This window comes from Rana temporaria, chromosome 6, assembly GCF_905171775.1.
Source record: "Rana temporaria chromosome 6, aRanTem1.1, whole genome shotgun sequence".
Taxonomy (NCBI): Eukaryota; Metazoa; Chordata; class Amphibia; order Anura; family Ranidae; genus Rana; species Rana temporaria.
The window spans coordinates 79,648,549-79,676,005 of record NC_053494.1 but is presented as its reverse complement, the minus strand read 5'-3'; the positions used below and the strand labels follow the sequence as shown (position 1 = coordinate 79,676,005).

The window sequence follows — 27,457 nt, the reverse complement described above, 5'->3', positions numbered from 1 at the left end:
GAGATCTTTGGTTCCAACCCCCGTGTCTTTGTGCGACGCAGAAAAGGTGAACGGATGGACTCTACATGCCTGGTTTCCACCGTGAAGCATGGAGGAGGAGGTGTGATGGTGTGGGGGTGCTTTGCTGGTGACACTGTTGGGTATTTATTCAAAATTGAGGCATACTGAACCAGCATGGCTACCACAGCATCTTGCAGCGGCATGCGATTCCATCCGGGTTGCGTTTAGTTGGACCATCATTTATTTTTCAACAGGACAATGACCCCAAACACACCTCCAGGCTGTGTAAGGGCTATTTGACCAAGAAGGAGAGGGATGGGGTGCTGCGCCAGGTGACTACCTCTTGAAGCTCATCAAGAGAATTCCAAGAGTGTGCAAAGCAGTAATCAAAGCAAAAGGTGGTTACTTTGAAGAACCTAGAATATGAATTTTTTTTGTTATGTATAATTTCCACATGTGTTAATTCATAGTTTTGATGCCTTCAGTGTGAATCTACAATTTTCATAGTCATGAAAATAAAGAAAACTCTTTGAATGAGAAGGTGTGTCCAAACTTTTGGTCTGTACTGTATATATTATTATTCCTACAAATGTGAGATCACTTGGCATTGAAAACCTATATGCTGGGGAAGCAAGGGCTTTCCTGTGAAAGGTACTTCAAAAGGTTTTTACTTGTCTTAAGAATTAAACAGATGTATGAGCCAAAGATATGTAAACATTCCGATCCAACAGATGTGATCGAAGTGCCAGGATGTCTGACAATTTTTTGACATATAAAACAATTTATGATGCTATACCAAGATTCAGGTCACAGGGGGACATAAATCATGATCAACTCTGATTGACCCTATCATGAGGAATAATTCCTTATACACCACTGCTCCCTACAGGTTAATATTGGCATGGTTCAAGATAGCCATATCCTTGGTTGCTAAGGGCAGCTGACCTAACATAGTATCATGTGACATCGCCAGTCACGCGATAGTGAAATACACACCCACTTCTTTGGGGAGATAAAAAGTGATTACACAGGACAGGAAGGAAACGAGGAAGAGGCTGCGATGGGTGAGAGCTGTGAGATCTGTGATCTGAGATGGAAGCTGATGGGATGGCTAGGCTGATGGGAGCTCATCTCTGAAGGAAGTTGGAAGGCAGAGATTGACCGCAAACATGTAGCAATTGGTTCAAAGAGAATCCTTCATTAGGACTCTCACTTCTCAAAACAGAAAGAATTCTTACATACTGGTAATGTATAATTTTGATTATTTACCTTTTGGTAATTTGAAGGTTTTCACATACACAACTGAAACCATTTAAATATACTTGGCAAATATAATTTGGGAGTTGGTTATTTCTAACTGCAGTATGAGATAATTGTATTCCAAATATTAAAAGACATACACATTACGTTTGTCTTTGAAAAGCTAAGTGCCAACGATATTATCTGAACATTCAACCATGGCTTATCTCTGATTGTAGAAGCATATCAATTATTTATTTGATCACGAATTGTACCCGATTTAAAATGTTGCACTATATCTTTAGTTAATAAATATATATATTTTGAATATACAGTTGTGTTGCTTGTCCTCAAAATAGCACGGATAAAATAATTTTGATATCTTGTATTGTAGGAAAATTGTATATCTCCCAAAGCACAGATTTACATATTTGCATAAATACAATAATATTTTATAGTTCAGTATAAACATTCTGACGGTATATGTAGGCTCTATGCCGAGATATGTCAATGGTTCTGACACTGTGTATACCCTGCATTACTCGATAACAGCTACTTAGCCCATAGATGATACAGTTTGTTTCGCTCAACCAGAAAGACAAAGAACTTAAATTCCCCCATCCAAAAATTCTATGTGGATGGGGAAATTCTCCCCATTTCGTTATCGTCCGACAGGGGGGAGACATCAATGATCTTTGCTGTAGCCAAGGATCAAGAAGCAAAAATCCAACAGGATGGTTGTAAAGAGTGCTCATACACGAATTGAAATTCATCAGGTCCCTGATGAAACATTCGGATTTCGATTTATGTATGGCTGGCTTTAGAAGCACTGCCATTTTTCATTTTAGACTTTGTAATCACACCATTGAGGATTTCTACAGGGTGTTAATGCATGCCGTTAAGAGATTTCTACCATTTGGTACCATCAATCCTGCAACAGTATCTCCAAGTTCTCTTGTAATAAATGTGGATCCTTTAATTATCTGGTACTTAAACCAATCCTAGATGCTCCAACTCCCTTTGCATAAGGAATCCTATGTGAGGCAGAGATTTGAACTTTCATCTATATCCCACCATTGACATTGGCAACATTACATGGTAAATCATGCTCAAAGATTGCACTCGCCGCTGTAAAACATGACCCTGGTGCCCAAGAAGAGTCTGCTCCTGGACCCCAAAATTGTACCAGTTGCAGTCAAGGCATTCATGTTCCTAAGGACACTATTAAAACAATACCCCTAGTGGCGATCAATTCCAGTCCTCCTGTAGCTAGCAGTATAACCCATTTGTTTGTAGAGTCCCTCAATAACTGAAGAGAAATTTGGTTTATTCGGGCATTCAACCTGTTACCGCCATAATAAAATTCTATCCAGGTTACATTTCACATCTTAAAAATAAATATCATCTTGATTGACTGACCAATTACCTGGTAAACTTTTATTGTGCAATTTGGGGGGATGGCAGATACAGTTTTATTCAGAAGATCAAATTGGTTATACAGTATATAATTACGCACTGGCAATTCGACTATTTAATAGATAACGAAGCACAAAAACAGGACAAAAATTACAAAATGTTCTGGTTTCCATCATACAAATATTTAATATGGGAAAAAAAACACCTGATACTATATTACAGACCCTTTGCAAATCGCTATAATTTTTAAATATCCACAGTCCAGTTGGGTGGAGACTCAGTTTTTTTTTATTTTCCAGCTGCTAGGTACATCTAATATTCTTGTGTAGATCGTCCACTTCAAACTTCCACATATCCTGGTGCACAGGATTGTCCGAGAGATCCGTGATCTTCACTGCACGCAATACAGGCTCAGGATTACAAGATAAAACAATGCCCATCGTCATTACATATTTTCCTACATGGAAAAACATTTCAGGTCAATCACAGCAAGTTTTCATCCAGCAAGAATTTATTATTTTATTACTTTATGTACTTATATAGCGCCACCAATTTACACAGCACTTACATAATGCTCCATTTCCAGGACATCCTTCCTGAGGACTGGTGCCCAGAACTGGACAGCATCCTCTAGGTGCGGCCAGACCAGAGTCTTGTAAAGCGGGAGCCTATCATCTAATAGAACCCCCAGGTCCTTTTCCATCCTAGATTCCCCCAGAGGTTCTCCCCCAGTGTATAGATTGCATTCATATTTGTGCCATCCAAATGCAGTATTTTACATTTTTCTACATTAAACCTAGTCTGCCATGTAGTTGCCCACCCCATTAATTTGTTCAGATCTTCTTGCAAGGTTTCCACATTCTGCGCAGAAGTTATTGCCCTGCTTAGCTTTGCATCGTCCGCAAATACAGAGATTGCACGGTTTACCCCATCCTCCAGGTCGTTTATGAACAAATTATATAGGATTGGTTCCAGCACAGAACCCTGGGGGACCCCAAAACTCACCCGTGACCAGAGTGCTCCCCAAGTATCACCTTGAACTCGCCCTTGTAGCCAGTTTTCAATCCATTTAATCCACCCTATGGTCAATGCCAAAGGACCTTATTTTGTACAGGAAACGTTTATGCTTAAACTGTGACAAATGCTTTTGCAAAATCCAGATACACCACGTCTATGGGGCCTTTCTTTTATCTAGATGGCACATCACATCCTAATAGAAGGTTAATAGATTGTTCAAACCTTAATACCACTCTTGCCAAAACAATCTCAGATTCAGTTAAAACTGGAAGTTACCGTATTTATCAGCATATACCACACACAAACTAATTTTATGAGGGAAGTTTCAAGAAAAAAAAGAAAAAAACTCTGCACAGCCCCCCATCCTCTGCACACTACGCAGCTCCCCTGCACTCCCAGGAGACTCCCAGTCTCCTGGGACAGCACTACAAGCATACTCTAAAATTAGGAATAAATCACTGCCATCCCTTTCTCATACACCACTCCTTCTGTCACTCTCATTGTAAATCAAAGTCTCTACCTCATTAGCTCTGTTCTTTCATTGACCCAGTCACAACTGCTCTCCTCTGACGTTTCATGGATGGTCATGTGACCGCTCTCCTCCTCCAATCTAAAGCAACACTCAGAGAAGCAGGAGCGGCTGACAAGAATGGAGCTATTGAGGTATTTAGAAGCTTTTTTTTTTTAACGAGTGTGAAACAGGAGGAGCAGTGTAGAAGGGGCTGGCAGTGATTTTTTCCTAACTTTAGACTATGCTGGCAGTGCTGTCCAAGGGCAAGGAGAGTTGGGGCGGCCAGCCTGACAGCCCCCGAAGTGTGGCACCTGGGGGCAGCCCACTGGAATCCTCACCCCCGTTGGTAAATGACCCTGCTTGCCATTTTCGCCCCGTTTTCGTTCCTTGACGAAAGCGGATTAGATTTGTTATAGTTTTCATCAGTGGACAAAAATGTGCTATACTTTTCGTTTTGTCACTGTAAATATGCTACGGACAAAAAAAAACTTTTCATTGACGGAATTAACACTGGTAGCAAAGTGTAATTTCTTCAGTGTTCGCACATTTACAAAAATGTGAGTGGTGTACTCACTTTTGAGAGGGAATTATATATATATATATATATATATCGTATTTATTCGAGTATAACACGCACCCCTAATTTTCTATTAAAAATCGGTATAAAATCATTGTAATTGCCAAAAATCATTTATTGACAATGTATTGTCCCCTGTATATCCAGCCATGTCCCCCGTATGTCCAGCCATGTCCCCCGTATGTCCAGCCATGTCCCCCGTATGTCCAGCCACCTACTGTTAATCACCGCGGCGCGGGAACATTACAGACAGCGTTTGAACAGCTGTTTTCCCTGCCACGCATAGACACTCCCCCTTGCTCGCGATTGGACAGATCCGTCCAAGGGGGAGTGTCTACGCGCGGCAGGGACAACAGCTATTCAAACGAAAGCTGATTAACGTTGTGGTAGCTGCGGGGGGGGGGGGCAAGGTGATACAAGAGGCTAGGTTTAAAGTGGAACGCCACTGCCACCCCACCCCTCGTGTATAACGCGCACCCAAACTTTTTTTTTTTTTTTTGGGGTATAAAATTTTGCATGTTATACTTGAATAAATACGATATATAGATATATATATATATATATATATATAGTGAACTTTGGGGGTTGTTTACCTCTGCGGAATTAGGAAAAATAGATAAAGGTCTGGTGTCACCAGAGACACACCTCCATCCCAGCATTTAGCGTAAAAAAAAAAAAATTGCCCTTGGGACTTTGAGTGAGGTGAGCACTATGGAGCCAATAAAATAACAGGAGTAATTCCAGTATATATTTAATTCAGGTAAAAAGCAGTACATACATTAATGTCATGAACATGAGCCAATTCATACAGAATACAAAAAATGGGTAAAATAATATTGTAAGTAACTGTCCATATTAGAAAACGCACAAGCATCATGTGTATACCCGACGAGTTTCGCGAGGCTTAGCTCGCTCTTCAGGGGTAGATGCTCGTGGTATACCTAGAATGAAAAGATAAAGTATGTAGTATGATATGAAGGTCACAGGGTAAGGGGGGCCCTTGATATGGAAAACCCCATACTCACCAATGGACATAGCCAAAGACCAGCGCATGTGAGGCTCCCAGTGCGGCGGCAGTGAGTGTCCTGCCAGGGAGCCGAGGAGGTGGGGCCAAACAAAGTCCCAACCGGGACCAAACAGAAGGAAGGCACAGCATGGATGGAATTTGTCTATCCCCAACAGTCTCAATAGGTCCAAAAGGAGTATTGGCTCTAAACAAATATGTATGTTGGATAGTTAGTAATGAGGTAGGTAGGCGTATAAAAACGCATGTATATCTACATGTAGATGAAGGACCTGAGCAAAGAGTGGTGAAAGCATAGAGACTGAAGGGGAATAAGGTGAGAGATGCCAAGAACTAGCTGGTGTGATGAAATAGAAAAAAATATAAATAAAATCAGGTAAGAAAGCAGAAAGAGCGGGAGAGTGAAGGTGAAATAGAGTGCAGGTGTGTGGTGAAGATGGTAATAAAGGAACAGGCTCCAGGTAAATGCTCCAAGTAAGTCATATGCAAACATGTAATGTGTACATAGATATTTGAAATAGTAAGGTAGGTAAGCGTACAAAAAACGCATGTATATCTATATATGGATGAAAGACCTGAGCCAAGGGTAGCCAACATAGAATCTGAAGGGGAAAGTAGTGAAAAAATTCCAGAAACTGGCTAGTATGATGGAGGAAACATCAGGTGAAAAAGCAGGAGAGACAAGAGTAAGAATAAAATAGGGTGCGAATGTATGGTGAGACTGTAGTAAAAAAACAAGCTACAGGTGAATGACATATGTGTACCTAAGTGAAGAAATTCTGGAGGGAATGGGTTCCAATAGGAGACCTGCATTGGTGTGTCTGACCTCAGTGAGAGAAAGCAAAAAGTGAAATCCATGCTGTGCCACACCCTCAATAAATACCCCTGGAAGAGCCCGAGAGGCTCCGCCCCAAACGCCATGTGTGGATTTAAGTGCGTAAATCGTTAATGTTGAACCAAAAAGGGTTTTATTTGTAACCAAACCCAAAAAAATGCTTTACTCAGCACACAGGAAAAATATAAAGTAAAAGTCCGCTTGTCTCCAGCATAAACAAAAAAGTTTGCTTGTCTTCAGCACAGCAATAAATCAAAGCAAAGGCACATACGTTTTTTTTAGGCAGATCTTCACCCCCAGAACTCCCAGTTCTTGCTGACCCTTTATCAGCTTCTCAGAGATACAGACAGTATGCACTCCCATACTCCTCCACACACCCTCTATCAGCACTTCCTGTATTTTAAGCTGTTCTTCTGGAACTTCTTAACCCCCTGTGTGCTTGACTGCCAGTGGTCAGCAGCTCTTTCCCGCCTGAAAGTCACTTTAGAGCCTCCGAAATTCCGGGCCCCAAACAACACTCTAACAAGGACAGAGAGGACTGTAGGCCCGTTCTCTCTGGATTAACTTTTATTGCCCGGAATTTCTCACCCCCTCTGGGTGACCTCCTGAACACTATACCATTGCCTTAAAGGGACCACACTCCAAATATTGGTGCAACATAGCATCCGTCCAGGACCCAACCCTGGCGTCCTGTACAAAATACAGACACACACAGGTGCTACTCAAAAAATAAATCGAACACTTGCACAATTGTTACCGCATGCATTATTTTATCTAATTTGGCATCTTATTAGCCATTATTTAACTCTTGAATTGACCTCAGTGTCTCCAATGAGGTGGAAGACGGATACCACCTTATGAAGAAAGGATGTACTTGGGCATGAGAGCATCTTAAGAGCCTTCAACGTAGACATGGCCTCTGCATTCTTAACAGATGACTCATCAGCTGTCAGTGGGTTCCCTTATACAAGTGATAATCGAAAAATTAGAATATCGTGCAAAAGTTCATTTATTTCACTGTAAAAAGTGAAGATAGCGCTAATATCAACTAGTGCTGATTTAGTACAATATAGTGAGTGATAATCATATTCAATTCAGTGAATAGTGTAAACATAAATTAGAAAACAACAACACTTATGAATGAATAATGATGAAAAAGCAGTGAGTTCATAATGGGTTAACCGACTAATCCCATATGCAGCACTCAGGCCACTCAGCTGATGTCTCCTTCAGACTGCTTTTCATTAGACAAACGACCCTATGCAGCAATTCAGTCAGAAACACTCCGATCGGAATATGAAAAAGAAAAAAGAGAGAGGACAAGCCTCATAGCACAATACTGTGATGACTAGAGGGATGTACAAGATAATACATCGACGGTGTACCAACTCACACATCCGCCGATACACACAGGCTCAGAGTTAGGAAAAAAGCTGCCGCTCAGTGCGATGGTCTCCTCACAAGGATGTATTCCCGTCACATAGGCTCCTCCCCCACGCGTTACGCCACTCGTCACGTGGCTTAGTCATGGGTCTCCATGTGACTGTGAGAACAGCTGAGCTTTTAACAGAGCCGCTGCGTGTCAATTTCACAGGAAGTGAAACCAAGAAGGGAGCTGACATCAACATCATTGCTGGCAAACAACTCAGGCACTGTGCAAAACACAACTTTAACATGCCCATTTCATATACAATCATATACAGAACCATAGTTTAATATAAAAAGATTAAAAAGGTATATGATACGGTTGCCCATATTAGCTGTATGCCTAATTTGATTAGATCATATGGGCGAACATATACATCTAAAAACATGTTTAAAAACCATATTTTTACAAACATTTCATTTTAAAACCGAGAAAGAACCTATTAACAATATAGCCATTACTTTTTAATTTACATCGCCCTCTTCATGTAGCTCAAAGTACTGCATTAACATATAATGTATTGTTCAGATACATCTTGAAGGGGCAATAGCTATATGGTAACAATGGACCAATGTGGAATATAAAATATATATATATATATACACACACCGCTGAAAACTAAAATATGTAAATATAGCAAATATAATAATGATAAAACCATTCATATGATTGTATATATACAAAATCTACATGCTCATATATGGGCATAGAAAATATGTATTAAATATATAACCCATTCAAGATGTGATAGAAAAAAAAACCATAAATAAAGAAAGGGGACTGGATCCATCATTTCATCTTTAGAATTTGATTTAAAAATTAAAAATCTGAAATAAAACAATTCAAATCAAAATTCTACATTAAGCCCGTTGGGCACTAAGGAACCCATTTCAAATATCCACCTGGATTCACTTTTACTAAGTTCACGAACTTTGTGGCTACCTCTCCAATGAGGATTATACTTCTCAATAGCCCAGAATTTTAAATCCTTAGGGTTTTGATTGTGACACAATGCAAAATGACGTGAAACATTGTGGTCAGGATACCCCTTTTGAATGTTTTGAACGTGTTCTCTTATGCGTTTCCACATTGGTCTTTTAGTGCGTCCTATATACTGCAGTAAACAAGAACACTGCAATACATAGACCACACCCTCTGTGCGACATGTAATGAGATCCTTGATCTCGTATTCTTTTTGAGTTACATTCGACACAAACTTGGAACACTTTTGGCCATTGAGGTTCGTATTCTTGCAAGCGTAGCAATGCTTGCATGGAAAAAATCCTTTTGCCTGATAAAAGGTTAATTGGTTTTGTTTTGTTGGGGGGTCCGGAACATTTTTTGCTATTAGGTCCCTTAAAGTAGGAGCTCTCCTATATACTATCTTCGGGATGCTCGGCAGGATCCCTTGTAGTTGCCTATCGGCTTGTAGTATCGGCCAGTGCGTTCTAAATATCTTTTCCAACTTTTTGTGCTGGACACTATAATTTAAGATAATGGGTAGCTCCATTCCTACCCCTTTATTTTTGATCTTATCTTGTATCAAGGATTCCCTCGGTGTATCATATACTTTTGTGATTTGGGTTTGTATAAAGTCTTCATCATACCCCTTATTCACAAATCGCTTACCCAGCATGTTGGCTTGTTCTACAAAGACATTCACATCAGAGCAATTTCTCCGGATTCTTATCATTTGCCCTTTGGGGATATTAATCAACCAAGGGTCATAATGACAGCTGTCTGTAGGTATATAGCTGTTTCTTTCTACCGGTTTGAAGTATGTTTTAGTAGTTATTTTTTGAAGTTCCACATTAATTTCCAAATCCAGAAATTTGATCGATTTGTCGCTAATTTCATACGTGAGTTTGATATTCTTCTGGTTCACGTTCAATTTATCCAGGAATTGTGTAAGGGTGGACTCATCGCCTTTCCAGATGATGATACAATCATCAATGTACCTTCTGTACAAAACTAGGTGATGCGGCATATTTGCATAGATAGCCGTCTCTTCCCATTCGGACATATATACATTTGCGACACTTGGTGCGTACTTGGCGCCCATCCCTATTCCATTTAATTGTCGGTAATAGTCTGACTTATACCAGAAATAATTGTGCTGGAGGCCATAGGCCAAGCATCTCAAAACAAACCGTTTCTGTTTCGAAATTAAAGTACCATACTTATTTAGTGCCCATTTGGTTGCCCCAATTGCTTCTTCATGATTAATTATAGTGTAGAGTGATGCCACGTCAGCTGTGGCTAACAAATACTTCTCTTCTTCATTTATCACTATATTATCAAGAATTTGAATAAGGTGCTTCGTGTCTCTTAAATAAGCCCTTGTTTGAGGAACTAAAGGCTGGATGAACTTGTCCACATACTCTCCCAGTCGGGAATTTATAGACTGTATCCCATTTATAATGGGTCTACCCGGTGGTCTGGTGGGATCCTTGTGGATCTTTGGTATCGTGTATATGATCGGGACCCTACAAATTTCTGGAATGAGGTATTTTTCTTCTTTTTTATTTAGAATACCTCTTTCTCTTCCTCGATAAATAAGTTCCCAGAGTTCTTCCTTATATTCCCTTGTAGGGTTTCCCCTGAGCTTGATGTATGTATTCACGTCACTGAGCTGATTCTCCAGTTCTTCATAATAGTATTTCCTTGATAGTACTACTATGGCTCCCCCTTTGTCTGCCGGCCTGATAATAATTTGTTTGTTCTCTTCAAGTTCTTTTATCCCCTTATGAATTGCTTTCGGATCCGGCATTTTTTTAATTTTCAATTTATCCAAATCTCTAAGGACCATTTTATTAAAAACCTCTATATGCTGGTTATTCTTTACTTGGGGATTGAATAGAGATTTATTTCTTAATTGACTGTGTGTCACTCTTCCCAACATATTTCTTCCATCAGTTGCAATTTTTTGGGGTTGGTTTAACATATATTTTTTAATATTCAACCTCCTAGTGAATTTTTTAATATCTACGTAGGCATCAAATTTACTGAGGTTTCTTTTGGGGGCGAACTTGAGACCTTTATCAAGAGTCATGATCTCTGTTTGCGTTAGTTCAACCCCACTGATGTTATATATTCCTTGACCTATTGAACCTTCCTTCGTTTTGGCCTTGTGTCCCCCTCTGCATCCCCTCTTTCGTTTGGGCTTCTGGAGTGGGCTCCTTGCTCGTACCGAGGGGGTGTCCTCTCGTTCCTGCGTTGATCTAAAAAAGAGCGACTATCCTGTTCCTCTCTATAATTTGCCAATGGCTCATAATAGTTATGCGTCGGTATCGGACTTCTTCTGGAATCTTGTTGATAATAGTCCCGATGGGGAGGACCGCCCGATGGATAGGCTTGATATTGTCCTCCTTGGTATTGATAATGCTGCGGTGGATGATGGTCTCTTGGATCCCTTCGATCCTGATTATGGTAATTATAGTCCTGATGGTATCCATATGTGTAATTCCCCTGATTACTGGATTGATTTTGTGGTGGGTTTGATGGTTTCTGATTAGATTTATTTTTCCAGCCGGGTTTTTTAGGGGATTTAGTACGAGGTTTTTGGTTATTTTTATTATTCCTCCACCAGGGTTTTGGTGTTCTAGGGCCATTTGGTTCCTCCCTAAAAGGTCTGGGTGGATCATTAGCATATTCTCGTTGAGATCTTGCATATTCATCACCCCCATGTCTCGGTCGTTCAGGTGTTCTATATCTGTATTCCCTTGGAGGAGATATAACCCGAACCTCTCTATCTGGTGAGGAAGAGACAGACCCCATTTTCCCATCTTTGAGATTAAGTTGCCACTTGAATATCTGATGGGATCGGTAATCATTCGTGTCCCTCATATATTTCCTCTTTTTGCGTTGTTTGATTTCAGCATCCTTCTGTTCCAAGACTTTATTAAGTTGATTGGTTAGAGTGGTAAATGAAGGAGTATCTTTGTATCCTTCTAAGGAAGTTTTGCAATCTGCTATTAATTTGGTGATATGCGTGATTTTACGTTGTTTTCTTTTTATTAGAAACTGCAAAACTTCCAGACCTTTCTCATTGAAAATTCTGGGCTATTGAGAAGTATAATCCTCATTGGAGAGGTAGCCACAAAGTTCGTGAACTTAGTAAAAGTGAATCCAGGTGGATATTTGAAATGGGTTCCTTAGTGCCCAACGGGCTTAATGTAGAATTTGATTTGAATTGTTTTATTTCAGATTTTTAATTTTTAAATCAAATTCTAAAGATGAAATGATGGATCCAGTCCCCTTTCTTTATTTATGGTTTTTTTTCTATCACATCTTGAATGGGTTATATATTTAATACATATTTTCTATGCCCATATATGAGCATGTAGATTTTGTATATATACAATCATATGAATGGTTTTATCATTATTATATTTGCTATATTTACATATTTTAGTTTTCAGCGGTGTGTATATATATATATATTTTATATTCCACATTGGTCCATTGTTACCATATAGCCATTGCCCCTTCAAGATGTATCTGAACAATACATTATATGTTAATGCAGTACTTTGAGCTACATGAAGAGGGCGATGTAAATTAAAAAGTAATGGCTATATTGTTAATAGGTTCTTTCTCGGTTTTAAAATGAAATGTTTGTAAAAATATGGTTTTTAAACATGTTTTTAGATGTATATGTTCGCCCATATGATCTAATCAAATTAGGCATACAGCTAATATGGGCAACCGTATCATATACCTTTTAATCTTTTTATATTAAACTATGGTTCTGTATATGATTGTATATGAAATGGGCATGTTAAAGTTGTGTTTTGCACAGTGCCTGAGTTGTTTGCCAGCAATGATGTTGATGTCAGCTCCCTTCTTGGTTTCACTTCCTGTGAAATTGACACGCAGCGGCTCTGTTAAAAGCTCAGCTGTTCTCACAGTCACATGGAGACCCATGACTAAGCCACGTGACGAGTGGCGTAACGCGTGGGGGAGGAGCCTATGTGACGGGAATACATCCTTGTGAGGAGACCATCGCACTGAGCGGCAGCTTTTTTCCTAACTCTGAGCCTGTGTGTATCGGCGGATGTGTGAGTTGGTACACCGTCGATGTATTATCTTGTACATCCCTCTAGTCATCACAGTATTGTGCTATGAGGCTTGTCCTCTCTCTTTTTTCTTTTTCATATTCCGATCGGAGTGTTTCTGACTGAATTGCTGCATAGGGTCGTTTGTCTAATGAAAAGCAGTCTGAAGGAGACATCAGCTGAGTGGCCTGAGTGCTGCATATGGGATTAGTCGGTTAACCCATTATGAACTCACTGCTTTTTCATCATTATTCATTCATAAGTGTTGTTGTTTTCTAATTTATGTTTACACTATTCACTGAATTGAATATGATTATCACTCACTATATTGTACTAAATCAGCACTAGTTGATATTAGCGCTATCTTCACTTTTTACATATTCATTAATTGGTTTTGTTCACCTTTTTGATACGCAGCTTTTATTATTTAATTATTTTTGTTGATTATTTTTCCTTTATATTAGTTTATTTGGTAGCGCAGTAGTACCACCCTTTTTCATTTATTTCACTAATGCAACTTAAAAGGTGAAACTAATATATGAGATAGTTCAAGCCGTGACTTGTTATAATTGTGATGATTATGGCTTACAGCTCATGAAAACCACAAATCCAATATCTCCTAAAATTTGAATATTACATGCAATCAATAAAACAAGTATTCTACATAGAACAATATCAGGCCTCTGAAAAGTATAAGCATGCATATGTACTCAGTACTTGGTTTGGGCCCCTTTTGCAGCAATTACTGCCTCAATGTGACGTGGCATGGTTTGGGACCCTTTTGCAGCAATTACTGCCTCAATGCAGCGTGGCATGGAAGCTATCGGCCTGTGGGCACTTCTGAGGTGTTAGGTGTTATTGAATGTCAATAGCTGCCTTCAGCTCTTCTGCATTGTTCGGTCTCATGTCTCATCTTTCTCTTGGCAATGCCCCATAGATTCTCTATGGGGTTCAGGTCAGGCGAGTTTGCTGGCCAAGCAAAGTAATCCCACAGTCATTGAACCAGGTTTTGGTGCTTTTTGCCGTGTGGGCAGGTGCCAAGTCCTGCTGGAAAATAAAGTCAGCATCCCTATAGAGCTGGTCTGCAGAAAGAAGCATGAAGTGCTCCAAAATCTCCTGGTAGATGGCTGCGTTGACCCTGGACTTAAAAGGGTTGTAAAGACAAAAATATTTTCCTCTTAAATTAAAGTCTGCCAGTAGCTGATAAAGTAAAAAGTAATGTTTTGCATTATAACTAGTTTGATACCTGTTGAAATAGAGCTGTTTTATTCACTTCTGTCACTCCTGAATCGTTATTCTCACTGACTTCCTGGTTTGCGGTGCGCATTCATTCTTGCTACATCGCGGCCTAATGGGAACTACAGTTCCCATTAGGCTTAGCCTCCATGCCTGAGAGGGATAAGAGAGCATCTTCACGCAGGGCTGTAGTCATAGGGAGGGGGTGAGCACATTCTGCTTTCCACCATGCAAAACGGCTCAGGTGCTGGTGGAAAGCAAGAAGAGGAGTGACAGGAAATGGCATTTTCAAACCTGGATTACTGTCTTTTGGAGGTCAAAAGGAAAAACGAGGTAAGTGATATTTAAATGCTCTACCTTACAGCAATCAATTGATCTAATAAAAAACGAACCTTTAGTGTTCCTTTAATGAAGCACAGTGGAGAAACACCAAATCAACAGACTGTGGAAACTTCACACTGGACTTCAAGCATCTTGCGGTGTGTGCCTCTCCATTTTTCCTCTATACTCTGGGTCCTTGGTTTCCAAATGAGATGCAAAATTTGCTCTCATCAGAAAAGAGGACTTTGGACCACTTGAGCAACAGACCAGGTCTGTTTTTCTTTAGCCCAGGTAAGATGCTTCAGGAGTTCAGGAGTGGCTTGACAAGAGGAATACAACATTTGAAGCCCATGTCCAGGATCCGTCTGTGTGTGGTGGCTCTTGATGCACTGACTTTAGCTAGCCTCAGTCCACTCCCTGTGAAAGTCACCAACACTTTTGAATGGCCTTTTCCCGACAATCCTCTCCAGGCAGCGGTCATCCCTGCGGCTTGTGCACCATTTCCCTTCCACATAACTTTCTATTAATGTGCTTTGATACAGCACTTTGGGAACATCCAACTCCTTTTGCGGCTTTCCCCGCTTATGGAGGGTGTCAATGATGGTTTTCCGCACAACTGTCAGGCCAGCAGTCTTTCCCATGATTGCGATTCCTACTGAACCAGACAGAGACCATTTAAAGGCTCAGGAACCCTTTGCAGGTGTTATGGATTATTTAGCTGTCTAATGAGCGGGACACTGAGCCTAGAATATTGCACCTTTTCAAAATATTTCTGAGATTGTGGATTTGGGGTTTTCATGAGCTGTAAGCCATAATCATTACAATTATGACAAGTATGGCAGCGGTTAGAGAAAACCCACAGATCAAGGTACTATGTTAGCACACTGATGCAATGCTGTGAAACACAAACCATTAAGCAACACCATAAAAAGGATTCAGTGTTTAGAAAAAGAAAAAAGATACCGTCACTATTATTAAAAGGAAAAGTCCAGCCTAAGCTCATTTGGTTGGGTTTCTTCTATCGGTCACAGGAGTGCAATTTGCTTTGCACTCCTGTGACCCATTTCCAGCAGAAAGCGGACTGATGTCACAGAAATCAATGCAGGCACTGCATCATCGTGACAATGGAAGTCGGGATCGTATCTTGGAAGTCGGTGACGGTATCTTTTTATGCATCAGGCATCATCTTGGTATCAAAATTTGCATTCGGCGATATCTTGTTAGCAGAAGTAATTTCCTGTTCAGCCACTTCTGCGGGTGTTGGAAAGGGGGTCCGCGATGTTGGAAGGGGGTCCGCGATGCCCAGAGCCCAGGGGTGATGCAATTGGCGGCACTACACAGAGCGGAAGCAATGTTGTTCCTCCCTGTGACCCCAGAAACGATGAGGATTTTGTCACTTACAATTTCAGCTCTACTTTACCTGGCTGTTTGTGGAAAGGAAAGCAGCCAATCAGACCGATCTGTGTCTGATAGGCTGCATTAGAGGCCAAAGAAAAGATCTGGGGTCTAATGGTAATGACAAACACACATACTCAGTTTGAACTGGATGGACTGAGGTCTTTATTCTGTTTTACTCCATTTAACTATATATCCTCTCCGGAAAGGGGCCTTTTTGGTTGCCATCACCTGTCAGACATGTCTACGTTGAAGGCTCTTAAGATGCTCCTATGCCCCAAGTACATCCTTTTTTCATAAGGTGGTATCAGTCTCCCACCTCATTAGGAGACACTGGGGTCAATTCAAGAGTTAAATAATGGCTAATAAAACGCGGAAAAATGTCAAATTAGATAAAATAATGCATGCAGTAGCAATTGTGCAAGTGTTCGATTCATTAACCACTTAAGGACAGAAGATGTTTTTCAGATTTGGTGTTTACAAGACTTAAACAGTTTTTTTTGCTAGAAAAAATTACTTAAAACCCCCAAACATTATATATATTTTTTCTAACACCTAGAGAATAAAATGGCGGTCATTGCAATACTTTTGTCACACCATATTTGCGCAGCGGTCTTACAAGCGCACTTTTTTTTGGAAAAAAATCACTTTTTTTAATTAAAAAATAAAACAAATTTTGCCCAATTTTTTTATATATTGTGAAAGATAATGTTACGCCGAGTAAAATGATACCCAACATGTCACGCTTAAAAATTGCGCCCGCTCATGGCATTGCGTCAAACTTTTACCCTTAAAAATCTCGATAGGCGATGTTAAAAAAAATTATATAGGTTGCATTTTTTGAGCTACAGAGGAGGTCTGGGGCTATAATTATTGCTCTCGCTTTAACGATCGCGGCGATACCTCACTTGTGTGGTTTGAACACCATTTTCACCATATGTGGGGCCTACTCGCGAATGCGTTCGCTTCTGCGCGCAAGCTCTTCGGGACGGGTGCTTTAAATAATTTTTTTTTTCGTTTTCTCATTTATTTTATTTTTTTTTACAACGGAAATAAAAAATTTATTATCACTTTTTATTCCTATTACAAGGAATGTAAACATCCCTTGTAATAGAAAAAAGCATGACAAGGTCCTCTTAAATACGAGATCTGGGGTCAAAAAAATTGAAATTTTGTCATTTGAATAAAATGACAACAAAAAAAGTCTCTTTAAGACGCATGGGCGGGGACTGACGTTTTGACGTCACTTTCCACCCAGCAAGGCTATGGGGGACGGGTGGGGGCCATCTTGCCCTTACTCGGCATCCCCACACAGCAGGCAGCAGGACCGATCGCCTCCGCCGCTATACCGACGGCTCCGGTAAGGCGGCAGGTAGAGTGACGGGAGGCCCCACTGAATAACAGCGATCTTGCGCCGCGAGACCGCCTTTATCGTCGACAGGTACCGCTTACTGAAGGGATGGATATCTTGGTTGTGGCAGCAGCTGATATCCATCTTTAAAAACAGGACGTAAATTTACAATGGGCGGTCGTTAAGTGGTTAAGAATTTTGAAATAAATACAGAATGCAGTATTTGTTTGATTTAGCGGTAATTACCGCATTATTTAATGGCAGTAATTCACTGCATTGAGCTGGTTGCTAAGGAGTGGGCTGGATTTATTTAAAAATTCTTAACCACTTAAGGACCACCGCATGTACATATACGTCCACAATATGGCACGTACAGGCACATGGGCGTATAGTACGTCCTCGCCTATTAGCGGGTGGGGGTCCGATCGGGACCCCCCCCGCTACATGCGGTGGTCGGGTCCGCTCGGGGAGCGATCCGGGACCACGGCGCGGCTATTGTTTATAGCCGCTCCGTCGCGATCGCGTCCCCGGAGCTGAAGAACGAGGAGAGCCGTGTGTAAACACGGCTTCCCCGTCCTCGCACTATGGCGGCGCATCGATCGCGTCATTCCCTTTATAGGGAAGACACGACTCGATGACGTCATTCCTACAGCCACACCCCCAAACAGTTGTAAACACATACTAGGTGCACCTAACTCCTACAGCGCCACCTGTGGTTAACTCCCAAACTGCAACTGTCATTTTCACATAAAGAATGCAATTTAAATGCATTTTTTGCTGTGAAAATGACAATGGTCCCAAAAATGTGTCAAAATTGTCCGAAGTGTCCGCCATAATGTCGCAGTCACGAAAAAAAATTGCTGATCGCCGCCATTAGTAGTAAAAAAAAAAATAAAAAATAAAAATGCAATAAAACTATCCCCTATTTTGTAAACACTATAAATTTTGCGCAAACCAATCGATAAACGCTTATTGCGATTTTTTTTTACTAAAAATAGGTAGAAGAATACGTATCGGCCTAAACTGAGGAAAAAAAAAATGTTTTTATATAGTTTTTGGGGGATATTTATTACAGCAAAAAGTAAAAAATATTGCTTTTTTTTCAAAATTGTCGCTCTATTTTTGTTTATAGCGCAAAAACTAAAAACCGCAGATGTGATCAAATACCACCAAAGAAAGCTCTATTTGTGGGGAAAAAAGGACGCCAATTTTGTTTGGGAGCCACGTCGCACGACCGCGCAATTGTCTGTTAAAGCGACGCAGTCCCGAACTGTAAAAAACACCTTGGGTCTTTAGGCTGCATATTGGTCCGGGGCTTAAGTGGTTAATGAATGGAACACTTGCACAATTGTTACCACATGCATTATTTTTATCTAATTTGGCATTTTATTTGCCATTATTTTAACTCTTGAATTGACCCGTGTCTCCAATGAGATGGAATGAGGATGGAAGACGGATACCACCTTATGAAGAAAGTATTTACTTGTGCATAGGAGCATCTTAAGAACCTTCAATGTAGACATGGCCTCTGCATCCTTACTCATCAGCTGCCCTTATACAGGGTGATACTCGAAAAAATTTGAATATCGTGCAAAAGTTCATTTATTTCACTAATGCAACTTAAAAAAGGTGAAACTAATATATGAGATGAGATATGACAAATCAAGGCTTGAACTAATTGTGATGATTATGGCTTACAGCTCATGAAAACCCCAAATCAACAATCTCAGAAAATTAGAATATTGTGAAAAGGTGCAATATTCTAGGCTCAAAAAGTCACACTCTAATCAGCTAATTAAGCCATAGCACATGCAAAGTGTCCATGAGCCTTTAAATGGTCTCTCAGTCTGGTTCAGTAGGAATCACAATCATGGGACTTCTGACCTGACAGTTGTGCAGAAAACCATCATTGACACCCTCCATAAGGAGGGAAAGCCTCAAAGGGTAATTGCAAAAGAAGTTGGATGTTCCCAAAGTGCTGTATCAAAACACATTAATAGAAAGTTATTTGGAAGGGAAAAGTGTGGAAGAAAAAGGTGCACAAGCAGCAGGGATGACTGCCGCCTGGAGAGGATCGTCAGGAAAAGGACATTCAAAAGTGTTGGGGACTGTGGACTGAGGCTGGAGTCAGTGCATCAAGAGGCACCACACACAGACGGATCCTGGACATGGGCTAAAATCCTTTCCTCTGAAGTCCATGGACGGACACAGCTCCTTAAATCTTGACAAGTGGGTTATGTTCCCTGTTTACAGGAGAGGACTAGGCAGAAACATGTTAAATAGTTAAATACATGTTATATTAACAGAGTTGAACAGCCCCGCCCAGGGGGCGGTCCCTCCAGACATAACCCTCCTCACTGTAGCATGCAGCCTCAGTTCGTAACAAGCAGTACAAACCTAAAAAGGAGGGGTGGGAGCTGTGTCCGTCCATGGACTTCAGAGAAAAGGATTTTACGGTCAGTATAAAAATCCTATTTTCTCTTATCGTCCATGGACGGACACAGCTCCTTAAATCTTGACAAGTGGGACGTCCCAAGCAGTGTAAAAAAAACGAGGGGTGGGAAATATATCAGTAAAACCAATTTTAACTTCACCCCAAAACAAGCAGAGCTCCTGTAACTTTAAACAGCCGCCGGCAAAAACTAGCAGCTGAAAAAAACATAAGATGCACTTACAGCAACCATGTAAATTCTGGAAAAAGCTTGAACGGACGAGCAAGTCGCCGCCTCGCACACCTGTGAGACCGATGCATGATGTCGGAAAAAATCCCAGGAAGCACCAATTGCCCTGGTCGAAAGTGCCATGACCAGAAAGGGGGGGCCCGCCCCTTAGGAGCATAGGCCTGTATGACGGCCTGCCTGATCCACTGAGAAATGGTGGTCGACGAGACTGCCAGGTCCTTTGCGGACCAGACACTGACACAAAAGAGAGTCAGAAGCTCCGAAACGAAGCCGTAGTAGGCTGGTATACCCGCAAAGCGCGTACCACGCCTAAAGTATGAAAGGCCTAAACCTCCTTCGGAAGAAGGGAAGGTCGCGGGCACACCATCACCGAATCCTTATGGGCGATCAAGCATGGCGGCTTGCAAGACAAGACCGCCAACTCAGAAACCCCTCTAACAGAGGTAAAGGCCACTAAAGGGGCCACCTTCTGAGATAGTGTCAAGAGAAAATCTCTCTGATGTTTCCAAAAGGAAGGTTCCTGAAGAACCGAGAGCACCAGAGTCAAAACTCATGGGGGAAGAGATGGGCCAAGAGGGGAAAGTATATGATAAACCCCCTGCACACAAAAAAGGCGACCCACCAGGGAACGGGCCGTAAAAAGGCCACTGAAAGAACACAGCCAAGGCTGAAATCTGCCCCCAAGACTGTGCTTTAAGCATTCTTTTTAGATCCACACCAAGCTTTCAAAACAGCAGGACCCTGGACACTGAGTACGGTCCGTGGACGTCACTCCATCCCTTGGCACCAAGAGAGGTGCGACGGTAGATCCTCCGGAAGAAGACTACGGTGCCCTAAGCATTGTTTGAATGACCGAGTCAGACAGACCCTGGTTACCTAAAGTCTGGCTTCCAATAACCATGTTGAGCAAGTCAGTGACTTGTACAACAGGAGGAAGTATGGGACCTCGAGACAGAGGAACCTCCTGCCCTGGCAGCCGCCAGGGTACCTCCGCTACCCAGGCGCCCGATATCGGCGTACCAAGGACGCAGAGGTCAATCCGGAGCGATTAGAATCATCGGGATCTCCTCAGCCTCCACTCTCTGGAGCGGCCCGAGGAAGCAACTACCATGGAGGAACTGGCTAGAAACTAGTGATTGGACTTTGAAGGCACACGGTACATATAGTAAGAAAACTAGATACATTTATTATCGGAATGTTTATATATATATATTATTATATATTATATATATATATATATATATATATATATCTTAATCTTGTATGTATTATGTAATCCTTTTATATTCTTATTTTCATTTTTTGATGTACTTATACATTTAACTTATTGTGTTTCTTGTATGTTTTAATTAGGGATGTGCAAATTAACTTTTAATTAACCTTACATTTTTTTGATCGATCAAAATCTTTTTGATCATTAAAATTCTTTTGATTGGTACTCACCTCTCCGCCGGCTTCTGGGCCTTCAGGGAGTTCCGTCGGAGATCCAGTAACGTCACGGACACCGGTGGGGCTTGCCGTGTCCATCTAAAAGGGCTCCTTTGCTGTGCCTTCAGGGCACTTCAAGGACACTTCACTTCAAGGACACTTCCTCTATCAACCTGGGATTCTACAGCCATCCACTGGGAGTTGTGATAGTTCCCTTCATGGGACATCTACATGCTGACGGACTGATGTTAACCTCTCCTCATCTGGATTCAGCAGTGGTATCGTTGTCCACATTTTTATACCAGTATCATACTTAGCTACATGTTTTTATGACTGCTTTTGGTACCGTTTTGTATTATGTGCTCCATTTTTTACAGTTAATGTAGCTACATCGATTTTATCTGCAGTGCAATATTTATTTGGTTACCTACTTGAAGACTATAAAAGTTTTAATGCTATTCCCATCGAGCGCTGCCTTTGTGTGGTTTTTGTATCCTGCTATCCATTTTTCCAGTGGTTGGGAATCAGCCCGCAAGGAGATCAGCTAAAAGTAGTTGGATCTGTAAGTGCGTTATAATTAATCGAAATGAGTCGATTAATCGATTAAAAACAAAACGATTAATCGAGACAGAAAAAGTTTGATCAGTAACAGCCCTAGTTTTAATAGATTGAAATGTCTGTGCTCCTGAGGAAGCGCTATTTATAGTGCGCAACATGTAGAGCAAGTCCCTCCTGTTCCTCTGGACTACCACTCGGTTACACACCATACAGTCAACTTTATAATTATGCTTTATATCTAGCTTTCCATGGTAGAACTGTATCATTATTGTGACAACCTATGTGGACCAGTTATTTACTTGATTTCTTTTGATTTTATGTTTGTAACTGTTTTTAATAATAAATGTATCTAGTTTTCTACTATATGTACCGTGTGCCTTCAAAGTCCAATTCACTAGTTTCTAGCCAATTCCATTAATATAGGGGGCGGTGGCACACAGGATTAATGGTACACCAGGCAGTATCACCCTGCTTTGGATGTACATTAAACATAGGCCCTTTTTTCTTCTCATATACCATGGAGGAACGGCAAAAAGGCGCCGGTACGGACGCCAGAGGGCACCAGCGCGACTGATGCGTCTGTACCAGATCACTAGACCTGGCCACTAACTTCGACACCCTTGCGGCGGAGACGAGCGGCCAGGAGATCCATGCCCCTGTGAGGCTCACCTCCTGCAAGGGAGCCGAAAACACCCAAGCCAAAGACCAGTCGCCCTGGTCCAGCATCTGGCGACTCCAGTAGTCCCGCCTGCCGGTATAGACCGAAGCCACGGCCGGGCTGAAACCAGATCGGTCGACCACGAGGAGAAGCATAGCCTGATCTCCTAAAACAGTAAGACAATGAACAGTAGACAGCACCTGGTATTCCCAGGCGGTCTCCCCACCAGGCACTAGCCAGGCCCGACCCTGGGTAGCTACCGAGGACAGGGACACATTCAGGGAGGTGTGGACATAGGTCCACGCAAGTCCAGCGAAGTCCAGCAAGTCAGGGCCGACTGGACCCCCTAGGTTTGTAAACCCCCCAGGTTCACAACCCGTGAGCTAGCATCCGTCGTAAACACTGACCAGCTGGAAGGAAGAAACAACTTCCCGGACCGAAGAGTCAGGGATCTCTGTCACCAACTCAGAGAGACTCTGACTAGGTGGCGCACCGGAATCTGATGATTTCAGAGACAAGAGTTTTTTGCCACCTGGACAGTATTTCCCCTGGAAAACCAGGGTGTGGAACTGGCATACAGTACCGCCTTGAAGGAGGCTACCCATAGGCCCCGAACCAGCAGGCGCCCAGAGGGAAGACAGATTGCGTGATGCCAATACCTTCACCGCAGACTGAAGAGTCTGCAACTTCTCCAGGGGAAGAAGGACCTTTGCCAACGAGGAGTTTAGATCAACACTAGATACTCCAATGCTGAGTCGGAAACCTAGCATGCCCAGGTTTTGAACCCTGGGTCGCACACATGGAGGGCAGGCTTGCTGCCACCGAGCTACACCTTCTGGCCTAAACGTTTAACACCCACCCGAATCTTCGGAGGGTCTGAATGGGAATAACCCATCCACTAGGTCGGAGACAGAAGCTGCTCTCAGAAGAAAGTCGTCCAAGTAGCCAATGAGGCAAAGCCTCGCTGTCCCAACAAAGTTAGGATAAGTGCGAGCTCCTAGCTGAAAACCCATGGTGCTGACGCCGATCAAAAGGAGGGCCACAGGTTGACAGAGACCCTCTCTCATCACGAAGCACAGAAAAAAACACTGACATGCGCAAAACAGGACATGCATGTATGCGTCCCTGATGTCCGAGGACGTCAGGGCATCCCCCGGATGGAGCGCAGCTACCACCGAACAAATGTATTCCATGCTGAACTACCCAACGTTCACAAAGGTATTTAGGGCCTGAGGCCCATAGAAAACCCCAAAACTCTCGTCCTGCAGAAAAGGTAAAATTACCCCGCAACTTAGCCAATCTCACACTGCCCAAGGCAGACCGACGGGCCGGGAGAGGAAGACACAAGGAAAGAACTTTGTTCTAGTACTCCAAAGAGACCACCTTGCAGACCCACTGGTCAGAGAGCAGGGGGGTTTCACCGAATTGTGAACCTGCAAACCGCCCCTCCCACCTAGAGACAGGGAGGGAAGGCTACATACATTGGCAGGATTTGGGTGCCGGCGTGATCGACTTACGCACCCAGGGACGGATTAGTCCCCCAGCTGGGCCTTTGACGGCCTTGGAGGGTTGCCCCTAAATAATACACACACATAGTGTGTATGTATATTATGTAGGTTGTATGCACACATGCCTTTGGAGGAGACCGGAGTACCCGGAGGAAACCCATGCAGACACAGGGAGCGACAATGCAAGCTCCAGGCAGATTGGTGTCAGTGTCAGGATTCGAACCAATGACTCTTGCTGCCAAGTAATGGAGTTAAGCACTACACCACTGTGTGCATAAAACCATTTCTGAAACAGAAGCCCTGGATAACAAGAGCGCAGCATTCAATGAAGCATCACAGATCTATATGAGGCCCTGGACCAGCTGGTCCGCTAGCCTAATAACTTCAGGAGAGAGTCGGTGCTCCTCCACTGTCTGGTGGGCCATAGCGCGGCTACGACAAAATGGTCGCCAATGGGAGTTTTCAATGTAAATGAAAAACCTCCCAAAAAATGGCGCCAGCGCCGACTGAGACCCCAGAGTAGTGGCCACAATAGGCCGCAAGCCAGACCCGAGCATGGTAAACATGGAACGGGTCAGTACTTTGGGTCTTCTATCAGACTACAAAAGCCCCCAGCGGCTTTTCTCATTCCACATCTCAGAAATTATCAAAGAAGGGCACAGAAGGAAAAAACCTACACAGCGTTCTGATTTGTGTGATGCAAAAAAGACCAAGCCCTCGGCGGAAACCCAGCTGCACTATCCAGCTTAAGAGAGTCCCTTGCAGCAGTAAAAAGCTAACTAGGTACCTGGTCCATGGCTTCATAACAGAGCATTCCCCAGGGGATAACGGGGGAAGGGGGCACTCTTACCGCCCGCCCGCAGTCCACCCCCACCCTGGCACAAACGTGTCCAGGACTAACAATAAAAACTCTGTGGGAATCCCAGGTGCTAACACCTGCTGCCACCACCAGCATGTGGGGAAGGACCCAGGTACCGACTCAATATTAATTAATATTTACATATAGTGTGTATTATAATATGCACACCTGTCCTTACAAATAGACAAAAGCTCCTAGAGCCCTATTCAGGGCCTCTCACCCACTTGCTGCGCTGACCATGGGTAAACAGGGGATTCACCTGAGGAGACTGCCCAGCGCTGCCGTTTGCTCTCAGCACACAGCGTGTGAGAGGAAAAGAACCGTGAGGTAACTGTGCGGCATCTGCAGGGACCTGTGTTTAAACCAGGGCTGTGGAGTCGGAGTCGAGGGATATTTTGGGTACCTGGAGTCGGAGTCGGCAAACAATGCACCGACTCCTACTAAATTTAGATTGGAATTAAAAAAAGCAAGTTTAAAATGTCCCAATTCACAAAAAGTTATAATTAATGACTTCTCTACTGTAAGAATAAAGACCAATGCATGCAGTGCCTCACGTAACCGCAAAACGAACACGTTAAGTGACCGTGAAGAAGCAGGCTTTTCACGTGCTTCACTATATGGCACGCAACGCACAATTAGGAGCTGCAATACTTATACTTTCCATAGTTTTGTGTTCTGCTTTTACAGGGAACGCAGCGTCCATGTGTAACCTAGCCTCTCACTGATAAGGGATTAAATAAATATGTCTTTTGCAGGACTAGAGAATGAGACACTTGTATACGTGAAGGGAATGGAGGGCCAATAGTTCAAGACTGAAGCTGTAAACCATTGGAAAAACTGCTGTCATTTAGTAGCTAAGGCTATAAAAACTTGTAAACTCCGATTGTTAGCTTAAACTTTAAACATGACTATGGGATTCTCCTAGGAAAATCATGTTTTAGAATAAATGCCCCTTCCTGGATCCTCCCACTGCCCTATCTTCAGCAGCAGATAAGCACACAAAGGAGAAAGCAGCAGCCCAACTACCTCTCTAAGATTAGTTTCAGCCCTAAAAATAATAAAGTCTGACTTAAGAGCCTCTATGAAAGAGGATCTGGCAGAGGCAATTCTCTTCCTTAGAACTCTACATTGAATTGATTTGCATTTGCTAAGCCTATAACTACATTTCACGATTAATATAAACCATTTCTAGGTTTTACATATTTTGTTTTTGGTTCATTATAGATAAGCTTTGTTTTTGTTCTAAAACAACCAAATAATGTGGTTTATATTTTTGAACTGGTAAAGATCCTGTTCCTGATGTTTATGCTTGCTGCTACTATCCAGCCACTTGATTGTTTTCATTGTTTGTCTTTTGCTTAAACTGTGCAATACAGTAGACTGTTGGCTTCCCACCCAGTAGTCCTGTGGTAGGTTGCGTTTCTTTCCCTCAAGGAATGTATAAAGTACATTTGCATATTAATACAGAGGAGTCGGAGTCGGAAGTACATAAAACTGAGGAGTCGGAACATTTATCTACCGACTCCACAGCCCTGGTTTAAACAGGAAAGGCCTCCTAGGGCTTTTTTATTTAAAGGGGTTGTAAAGACAAAAATATTTTCCTCTTAAATTAAAGTCTGATAGTAGCTGATAAAGTAAAAAGTAATGTTTTGCATTATAACTAGTTTGATACCTGTTGAAATCGAGCTGTTTTATTCACCTCCGTCACTCCTGAATCATTCTCACTGACTTCCTGGTTTGCGGTGCGCATTCATTCTTGCTACATCACGGCCTAATGGGAACTACAGTTCTCATTAGGCTTAGCCTCCATGCCTGTGAGGGATAAGAGAGCATCTTCACGCAGGGCTGTAGTCATAGGGAGGGGGTGAGCACATTATGCTTTCCACCATGCAAAACGGCTCAGATGCTGGTGGAAAGCAAGAAGAGGAGTGACAGGAAATGGCATTTTCAAACCTGGATTACTGTCTTTTGGAGGTCAAAAGGAAAAACGAGGTAAGTGATATTTAAATGCTCTAGCTTACAGCAATCAATTGATCTAATAAAAAACGAACCTTTAGTGTTCCTTTAAGGATAAGACACAGATACCGCATAAAAAGCAAAACCGTTACAGGTGTCACCAATCAGTCAGCGTCTAACTATTTGCTGAAGTATAATCATAAACATCTGTGCTTATCACAGGGCTTTTTAACAGTGAAAAACCCTCACAGGAAAACCCAATACAAAAAAAGAAATAAACACAGGCCAGATAACAGTCCCCTCAGGAAGGCCCCCCTGACAGCGGCAATGTTAGCAATGCAGCAAGGGAAAAGGAGCAGGGAAGGGAGAAGAGGACACCCGAACCCCAGGAATGCCCAGCCGTA

The 27,457-nt window shown here is 42.2% G+C and overlaps 1 protein-coding gene across 1 annotated transcript in view; it reads right to left on the bottom strand.

Annotated features, from left to right (window-relative positions):
- Positions 1-2,549: 2,549 nt before the first annotated feature.
- Positions 2,550-27,457, bottom strand: part of RMI2 (RecQ mediated genome instability 2) — a 77,077-nt gene continuing 52,169 nt past the window's right edge. The window contains exon 2 of the mRNA XM_040356947.1: positions 2,550-3,112. Coding sequence (XP_040212881.1) covers positions 2,958-3,112 — 155 coding nt within the window. The 3' untranslated portion in view covers positions 2,550-2,957. The remainder of the gene's footprint in view (positions 3,113-27,457) is intronic.